Here is a 10335-nt window from a genome sequence, read left to right on the forward strand (position 1 = left end):
ATTTTATATCAAAAACAGAGATTTGAACTATACTATTTCCTGCTGTAAGGCAATATTTCTCTCCATGTGTTCCCATACCTGGCGTGTCACGCAGTTTCATGCTTACTTTCCCTCCATGTTAAAGAATAGTAGATATTTCAGCGCCCGGGCTAATGTGCTGCATAGCTAAATACATATAAGGTCCCAAAAGTGAGACCAATTGCATTGCAAATGCTTGTTCTGGTACGGGGATGCACCTAAAGTGTACCTGCACTCAGAGTAAAGGGTGGCCACTGAAATGAAATGAAATGAAACGAAAGGAATCTTGTAATGCGCGACTAAGCCCGAAGGCATCAAGGCACCTATCAACAAAAACCATCAGAACAAATATAAAGTAACTACGGGTACGCCCTAGCGAACAGCCAAGTTTTCAAGGCTTTTCGAAAAAGCAGAGCGGAGGGCTGTGATTTAATTTCGCAAGGAAGAGTATTCCATAGCTTAGGGGCGATTGAAGAAAAAGCCCTACCACCCCACTTATTCCTGCGGAAACGAGGTACCACAAGCAAGTTCTTTGAAGAGGAGCGTAAGTCTCTACCCGATACGTAGGGTAGCAACAGCTTCTTGACACCCCCAGCACCCTTACCAGAGAGGGCACTATAAGTGAGGCAGAGAGTTTTGAATGTAATCCTCGATTCAATAGGAAGCCAGTGTAAGGCCTTCCTGGCTGCTGTTGCCGACGCTAATCTGGGAGCGTCCAGAACAAATTTGGCGGCCGCATTTTGGGCAGTCTGAAGACGCTGTAACAAGCTCTTATTCATGCCGGTGTATAAAGCGTTACAATAATCAAGTCGCGAAGCGACAAGTGCTACCACCACTTGCTTCCGCGCCTGAGGAGACAGGTAATATTTTATTTTTCGGAGTATTTTAATAATACCCCAGCAGGTAGCAACCGTTCTATTAACCTGCAAAGTCATGGAAAGAGCGGGGTCAATCAGCACTCCCAAGTTCCGTGCCGACTTCGTAGGCGTAGGACAGGCTCCCAGAGAGGGCGGCCCCCAATCAGCCCATAGCCACTGCTATTTCACTTCAGGTCATATTTAGCTGGCAGTTGGTGACAACTAAACAGTTGTTCACTATTACCTGCACTCCTGGTGTGGCGTCACCCCACAGTCTTCCTTGTATAAAATGTACACTGTCCCTTACAACTGCAGCCAAACCCTAACTAGGATATGTTGTTTGCGGTGTTACATGTTTTGTGTGTGTGGAAACAGGAAAACATGTGCTAAGTCAATAGTTTAGGGAGCAGACTCATTATTTGAGTCTGCAGAAAATGGGTGTCTCCCTGCATGGTGCCTTTGCACTCCGTATATTGGAACCTCCATTCTGTTTTGTCATTCGGTCCCAGGCATAAAAGTTCAGTAGTTTTATGGAGGGGTAGAATCTGCATCTCTTCTCCAATAAAACCAGTTTTCCTCCTTTGTAAGTTCTTTTTTAAGTTTAACTTTATTTATTACAGAAAAAATACAAAAGTAATATCACATGTCAAAAGTATACAGTGATAATAAGAAGTTATGAATACAATACTGAATAGTACAAAGAATGCAAATGTATATTTTTAATAAGCTAATCACAATGAGAAGGTCCCAGGGGTATATTTAAAGACCCTTCCTGTTGAATCCCCTGAACAGAAATGATACCAACATAAGTCAACAGTGAGTCTACACAAAGTACCCAAATATACAATATAATAGGGAAAGGTTTAACAAAAACAAGTTCCCATCAGTCCACCATCGAGACTGCCCTTCATCATCTGGGATCTCTTTTGACACATATAACTATTGCTGTTAAAGGTGAAAAAACCTGTACTGGCTGTGTAACAAAACCATGTACCAGGAAAAACCACAGCAATTATGTAGATGTGAGAAAAATGGCGTGTCTAGTGGAGAACTGAATAGCAGTGCATAGAATAAAGTGTGTTGTGAAAAGAATAAGAAAAGGGTTCTAAAATTAGGTTGTGATCAGGGACAACAATTTTAATAAACACCCTCACACTCCTAAATCAATAAAAACAGTGCAAATTAGTGGCATAACAAATAACCACTTAATCAAGATGTAAGGTCGACATGTTTCTGCAGTCTAATGGAGTCTCGAGATCTCCTGCTGCTTCCTCAGGACCATTAGTGCTACTGCTAGATAAGATCAAAAAATAAACCATATCACCTGGATAGTGTATGTTACTGTACAATCATCTTCTCATCCTGGATATAAGAAGAAAAATGTATATGTAAGAAAAATATACGTGGGTACAATGTAAAGCATTAAAAATAACATGCAGTATTATGCATACTATATAATGTAATGCCAGTCATATAAAGTTGTTTACCGACAACTGGACCGTCTAAATCAGTCACCAATCACCAAATCGTGAGTATGCACATTTGAATTCACTCACCCACTCGATGAGAAGGAAAAACCCCACCTCACCTGGCGCAAGCTCAGGTAGTGGATGCACCGCACTATGAAGAGAATAACACACAAATCGATGTAAGCTACACCCATATGTATTCCTAGGTAAACCAGTCTCAGCATGCGCCACACATAGCGCCACAATCGTATGCCAAAAACCACAACCCGGCCGCGTTCCTCTCTCGTTTCAGAGAGTATTGACGCATGTTTAGCGAGCTATCAGCTTCAACATCCACTCATCAGTGACCCCAGCATGTTTAGCGAGCTATCAGCTTAAACATCCACTCATCGGTGACCCCAGCGGCTACACATACACTGGTACCATTCTTTGGGGGTAAAGTTTAGAAAAATAAAGCAAACAGCAGCTCACCTCTCCGTCGGTACACCGGTCGTCCCTCTAAGCTCAATCTTGGGGAGGAGCCGACTCGGTGTACCGGGGGGGAATAAGTCCGAAACCTGCTTCCGCGTCAGGCATGGGGCGTGTGCAAACGTGCACAAACGCGCGATGACGTGACACAAAGCGCGAAGGACGCGCTGTTGCACCAGGGAAATGTAGTTTTCCAGGATCGTTTGCAGGCTAAGTGGTAGGTTTGAATCCCCGAAGGGTGATTCGAATCTGCAGCGATGATAAATTAATCATCATGCGAGGTAAAAATTGTTTTATTAAATGTTGAACAATCACCATCACAAAGGAACAACCTTGATCTTGGCTCAAACTCGCTCTGATATAATGCTGAGATATTGCCGGGAGAGTGTAATCTTAAGCTCTCACGCTCTGATTCGACCAACAGGCACTCCACTCGATAAATTACTCAACACACTATACAAAGTATCGCTTGTAGGAAGTGTATGCGTGAGTACGCTACATGACATTAACCAACCAGTTTTTTATAATTCAGGCAAAGTTGCCTGGTATAGTAATAACATGTAGGAAGATATATACCTGATAGTATTTACTAAGACATTGACAATAATAGCAACATGCCACTTGTTATACAGATGCTATGTCATGTCTGAAACACTTTAATTCATGGAAAAATGTGGTTCATGGGAGGATGCCAAGCGTTTACAGCGACATCCAAGGAATTTCGTCGTTTAACCCACATTCATCACTCCGAAGTCTGTAAACCCATTTCTGTTCGCATTTGAACAGAAATTTTGAGATGTCAATTACAGAAGGAGGAATCCAAGGTTGATCCAATACAGTCCAGGAAATATCTGAGGGCTGGTGACCCACTTGTAAGAAGTGATTAGTCAATTTCGTTGCTTGTTTGCCACAACGAATTGAACTTTTGTGCTCAGAAATTCTTGTTTTAATTTTTCTGGTGGTCATCCCCACGTAGTTCAATTTGCAGGGGCATGTTATCAGGTAGATTAGGTTCGAGCTGTTACAATTGGTGAATCGTCTAAGTTGCCAAGGTCTGTTGGTACCTATGTCTATAGAGAGTGTTTTCATAGTTTGTGGACAAGCCGCGCAGCTACCACAAGGATGGTGTCCAGTAACCGCGGGTAAGTCCCATAGAGTACCAACCGCCCGGGGAATCGAGGTTTTAGGTCTCGTATGAACCAACTGGTCTCTCAAACTGCGGCCTCTCTTGAAGGCAAACAGAGGGGGAGGTATTGAGTCAGTGCCCGTATTGAGGATCTTCCAGTGTTTGGTGACAATGTTCTTGATTTTATTAGAGAGTGTGCTATATGTATTCACACAAGTGATCCTCTCTTGTTGTATTTTTGGGGGTAGTAGTTCCAACAGGCTTTCCCTGTTGTTATTAGCAGCCCGTTTTTTCGCATGTCTGATGAGGTGTTTGGGGTATTTCTTGTCCCGTAGATTACTTTCAAGGGTTTGAGAGTGTTCTTGAAAAGCTATTTTAGTGGAACAATTCCTCTGGATACGGAGGAATTGCCCAAAAGGTAAATTATCCCTCAATGATTTGGGATGGAAACTCTCATAGTTAAGCAAGGAATTCCTTGCCATTGGTTTCCGATATAACTCGGAATGTAGGCCCCCTCCTGATGCAGAAATTAACAAGTCCAGAAAAGGTAACTGATGTTTATGAAACTCAATGGTGAACTTTAGGAATTGATTCCTTTCATTCAGCCAAGTATGGAAGAGACGAAGATCGTCTACCGTTCCCCGCCATACGACAAAGATGTCATCAATATATCTTTTCCATACTCGCAGACACTGTAGATGGGGATTGGTGTCTGCGAGTACGTGTGTTTGTTCGAAGGTATGGACGTACAGGTTAGCGAGACTAGGAGCAAAAACACTTCCCATTGTAATAGCTCGAACCTAATCTACCTGATAACATGCCCCTGCAAATTGAACTACGTGGGGATGACCACCAGAAAAATTAAAACAAGAATTTGAGCACAAAAGTTCAATTCGTTGTGGCAAACAAGCAACGAAATTGACTAATCACTTCTTACAAGTGGGTCACCAGCCCTCAGATATTTCCTGGACTGTATTGGATCAACCTTGGATTCCTCCTTCTGTAATTGACATCTCAAAATTTCTGTTCAAATGCGAACAGAAATGGGTTTACAGACTTCGGAGTGATGAATGTGGGTTAAACGACGAAATTCCTTGGATGTCGCTGTAAACGCTTGGCATCCTCCCATGAACCACATTTTTCCATGAATTAAAGTGTTTCAGACATGACATAGCATCTGTATAACAAGTGGCATGTTGCTATTATTGTCAATGTCTTAGTAAATACTATCAGGTATATATCTTCCTACATGTTATTACTATACCAGGCAACTTTGCCTGAATTATAAAAAACTGGTTGGTTAATGTCATGTAGCGTACTCACGCATACACTTCCTACAAGCGATACTTTGTATAGTGTGTTGAGTAATTTATCGAGTGGAGTGCCTGTTGGTCGAATCAGAGTGTGAGAGCTTAAGATTACACTCTCCCGGCAATATCTCAGCATTATATCAGAGCGAGTTTGAGCCAAGATCAAGGCTGTTCCTTTGTGATGGTGATTGTTCAACATTTAATAAAACAATTTTTACCTCGCATGATGATTAATTTATCATCGCTGCAGATTCGAATCACCCTTCGGGGATTCGAACCTACCACTTAGCCTGCAAACGATCCTGGAAAACTACATTTCCCTGGTGCAACAGCGCGTCCTTCGCGCTTTGTGTCACGTCATCGCGCGTTTGTGCACGTTTGCACACGCCCCATGCCTGACGCGGAAGCAGGTTTCGGACTTATTCCCCCCCGGTACACCGAGTCGGCTCCTCCCCAAGATTGAGCTTAGAGGGACGACCGGTGTACCGACGGAGAGGTGAGCTGCTGTTTGCTTTATTTTTCTAAACTTTACCCCCAAAGAATGGTACCAGTGTATGTGTAGCCGCTGGGGTCACCGATGAGTGGATGTTTAAGCTGATAGCTCGCTAAACATGCTGGGGTCACTGATGAGTGGCTGTTGAAGCTGATAGCTCGCTAAACATGCGTCAATACTCTCTGAAACGAGAGAGGAACGCGGCCGGGTTGTGGTTTTTTGGCATACGATTGTGGCGCTATGTGTGGCGCATGCTGAGACTGGTTTACCTAGGAATACATATGGGTGTAGCTTACATCGATTTGTGTGTTATTCTCTTCATAGTGCGGTGCATCCACTACCTGAGCTTGCGCCAGGTGAGGTGGGGTTTTTCCTTCTCATCGAGTGGGTGAGTGAATTCAAATGTGCATACTCACGATTTGGTGATTGGTGACTGATTTAGACGGTCCAGTTGTCGGTCAACAACTTTATATGACTGGCATTACATTATATAGTATGCATAATACTGCATGTTATTTTTAATGCTTTACATTGTACCCACGTATATTTTTCTTACATATACATTTTTCTTCTTATATCCAGGATGAGAAGATGATTGTACAGTAACATACACTATCCAGGTGATATGGTTTATTTTTTGATCTTATCTAGCAGTAGCACTAATGGTCCTGAGGAAGCAGCAGGAGATCTCGAGACTCCATTAGACTGCAGAAACATGTCGACCTTACATCTTGATTAAGTGGTTATTTGTTATGCCACTAATTTGCACTGTTTTTATTGATTTAGGAGTGTGAGGTTGTTTATTAAAATTGTTGTCCCTGATCACGACCTAATTTTAGAACCCTTTTCTTATTCTTTTCACAACACACTTTATTCTATGCACTGCTATTCAGTTCTCCACTAGACACGCCATTTTTCTCACATCTACATAATTGCTGTGGTTTTTCCTGGTACATGGTTTTGTTACACAGCCAGTACAGGTTTTTTCACCTTTAACAGCAATAGTTATATGTGTCAAAAGAGATCCCAGATGATGAAGGGCGGTCTCGATGGTGGACTGATGGGAACTTGTTTTTGTTAAACCTTTCCCTATTATATTTTATATTTGGGTACTTTGTTTGTGTAGACTCACTGTTGACTTATGTTGGTATTATTTTTAATAAGCACAATCAAATAAAAAAATATATGAGCAGATTTTGATTTACGAAAAAGACACCAGGACCAGAAAAAGAGAAAGAGGAGAAGCAAAGAGAAAGACTTAAAGGAAAAGAATGCAAGTAAAGACATTAGTTAAAGTTATTTACTTAATGCACACCATGTACGTGAAAGTATATATAAATATATTGAATAATCAAATTATGAATGAGAAACGTTTGCCTAAGCATTGAACGCATTACACATGAAAAACTATATTGAATTAAGTGTTTTTTTTAAACAAGTAATTAGTAACTGGCAGCCACAGTCTATTTCACTTAATAGTTAACTGTAATGAATGTAAATTAGACCTACTTCTGTGATTATGTAAAACCGAACTGGATGGGACTATTTACCACTTTGGATGGTTTTGGGTTGGGGTGTCTTTACACAATAAGACTTAGGGGTCCATTAGGATGGCGGGCGGATTGCCCCCGCCAGGCTGGTGGGGGCAATCCGCCCGCCATCCTTCCCTGTATTCCCCCCCGCCATATTAGAATGGCGGGGGGGACCACGGCGGAACAAAACACTGCCCGCCACTTTTACGCCCCGGTCGCATTGTGGCCGGGGCGGAAAATGATTAATATGGTGGCGGTGTCAAGCAGACACCGCCAGCCATATTATGATGGACTGAGGGTGATGCCTTTCCGTGGCGGCGATGCCGCCAAGGAAAGGCATGCGGTCTTCACTCTGGGGGCCCCCTGCGGGCCCCCAGAGTGAAGGAGGGGGGTATTGCACATGGGCGGGTACCTGTGGGACCCCCCTTCATTTGCATTAACAAAGCGGCAGGAACCGCGCGGTGCCTGCCGCTTTGTTAATGCAAATGCAGAAATGGATTTCTAGCATTGTGGCAGGCGGTGCTGAGAGCACCGCCCGCCACAATGCTAGAAATCCTAATGCTGGCGTTGGGTCCCCCGCCCTTAAGGCGGGCGGTCCCGTTTACCAATAGGGTGGCGGGCAGGCAAAGCGCGCCCGCCATCCTAATAGACCCCTAAGTTACCTTAATAGCATCAAAAGGCTCTCTAAAACATATATGTGACGTATAGAAGCACTGGGACCACAGATGTACCTCAGGGGAGCCTCCAAATTTCTCCCCCACTATTACTTATTGTATGATATTAGCCTCTCTGAGATTTGCGGGTCTTGAGGGTCACACTGAAAGACACTCAGGTGGCACCCCTGGATGAGAAATATAATGTTTATGTTATTTATTTTTTGGTCTGTAGTTTATTGCTAATTCTCTGTTCGGAGGGATTCTATATTATGCAGATTAAGTGTAGTTTTTGCATGATTTTCTGTTTTTCTGCTGTTAGTTTCCTAGAAATCACACTAACATCATTGTAAGACTTTACAATATAGGCCCATTCAATAAATGGTTTTACAATTCCCCCAAATAGAAACGTGTTTCTTTACATCTGTGAAAAGTATAAATTAGCCGACTTTTTAAAAATACTTAACCATGCTTTGATCTCTGCTTCAACTTTGTTGTACAATGCCTGTTGAAAATGAATGCCAAAACATACGTCCAACCACCTTAGTTTGTAAAATCACTTAGAATAATTACCTAATTTAATAAGTATACCATTATTTCTTCCAGGGAGCAAATGTAAATAGTAAAGACGCTCCTGAGACGTCAGTAAAGAAAGACGACCAATCAGAACCTAAGAAGAAGGATGACACAGTTAAAGAGAAGAAGGATGACACAGTGAAAGAGAAGAAAGATGACACAGTGAAAGCGAAGAAGGATGACACAGTGAAAGCGAAGAAGGATGACACAGTGAAAGATGCTAAGCAGCCGGAAGGCAAGGCTCCGGGGCAACCTACCACAACCACTCAAAGTACCCAGATTGAGAAACGGGATGAAAGTCCAGCTCCGAGCACTCGAGCAGCCACATCATCGAAGTCAGTCCTTCTAAGAGGCACAACCAATAAATCGCTTATCATCAGCATGGCGCCTTCAACAACGCTAGGGGAGGGGGAGGTGCTCACTGTCGAAGTCAAAGAAGGGAAGAGGAAATAGTTGATACAGCTGATTACTAGAGTCACAAATATTCATGCAGTGAACCTTCCTGAATGGAGAAGGTATGTTTCCAACTCACATAAAAGTACATCTTCTCCGGCACTCCAACTATGAATTATGATTCTGTATTGCAGTGGAAATGCTGCTCTATGTTGTGGGTACTTGCCTCTTTGGAGGGGGTGCTCATGTATAACAACTAGGCTTTGTGTTGTGTCTTTCTCACTGAGGCCTGCATGTACGACACAATACTGTGATGCAATCCCCTACAGCAACTGTGGTGCAATCAGAAATGGCCCGTGCACACAGACAAGAGCCAACCACTTACCTCCGGGTCCTGCCATCACCTGCCAAACATGTCCAGTGAATCACTGGAGGTGCCTCTTCATCAGATGCATCCGACTTCCACCAAGAAAACTGCCACGCCTGCAGCTGCGGGCAGGAGCTAACTACCACCCTACTGATCTGCTTTCCTTGCTGATGCTCACCCCCCCCCCCCCCGCCGACTGCAACCAAGCCACAACATTGATGAAGTGCAATGACCAGAATGCACCAGAAGAAGATCAAAGGCCCAGCACCATGTACCAAACTTCAAGCAGAACACCACATGTTAAGAAAATGCACACTACACAGGGGCCTCTCAGGATATGATCATGGCCCCGCTTTTATATTATAGGGCCTCATGAAGGCAGAACCACTTCTGTCACTACAAATGACCTCCACAGCGGTTGTCGAATGAGGTTGTAATGCTGACTCAAGAGCAAGTGATGGCTGCACTTTCAGCACCTCATGAGCGGTGGATAAAATATTTATTCTATCTCACAACTGCAACCAAAACACAACCCCTTCTTTTTTGCCAGTAACAAGTGCTAACTTGAGCTACTCCATCTTCCATCATGCTTCCGCTCATGTCATTGATTACATCATCCTTCTGTACCTCCTACTCCACAAAGGCACTTGCTTCAATGGCCATTCACAATTCTCTTTCCACTACTCCTCCTTCCCCTCCACCCTTCACTATTACACCCCACTACACGCTTGTCTGACTTTTGGCTGGCCAAATATACCATTTACCACTCATCTCATATGCACCCATACATAATTCAAACAAAAATCACAAATCTCAGCTCCTTCAAATACCATTCTGTTTGTTGACCGCACTCATCATTAGCATCAAGACAACCTATATTAAGGGCATTTTAAATATCTCCTTTCCCAACTCTACTTCATTGCCATTACGGATTCTTAGATCAGCCGTAAAAGACAACACCTTACCTGCATTACCTCTTCACCCGTCGTCTTCTTGCAAGTCCTCACTACTTGAGGGTAGCGCCGTCAACCAAACAGGATTTGCCTCCCCTTGCTAAGGATTAAATTAAAATA

At 43.2% G+C, this 10335-nt stretch overlaps 1 protein-coding gene across 1 annotated transcript in view; it reads left to right on the forward strand.

The window, feature by feature from the left end:
* CNGB3 (cyclic nucleotide gated channel subunit beta 3) overlaps nt 1–9058 on the forward strand; it is a 564986-nt gene extending 555928 nt beyond the window's left edge. Inside the window, exon 16 of the mRNA XM_078686155.1 lies at nt 8533–9058. Within this exon, the coding sequence (XP_078542281.1) occupies nt 8533–8955 (423 nt within the window). The 3' untranslated portion in view covers nt 8956–9058. The remainder of the gene's footprint in view (nt 1–8532) is intronic.
* The last annotated feature ends 1277 nt before the right edge of the window (nt 9059–10335 follow it).

The sequence above is a fragment of the Lissotriton helveticus genome, chromosome 4_1 (genome assembly GCF_964261635.1).
Source record: "Lissotriton helveticus chromosome 4_1, aLisHel1.1, whole genome shotgun sequence".
In the NCBI taxonomy this organism is placed as follows: Eukaryota; Metazoa; Chordata; class Amphibia; order Caudata; family Salamandridae; genus Lissotriton; species Lissotriton helveticus.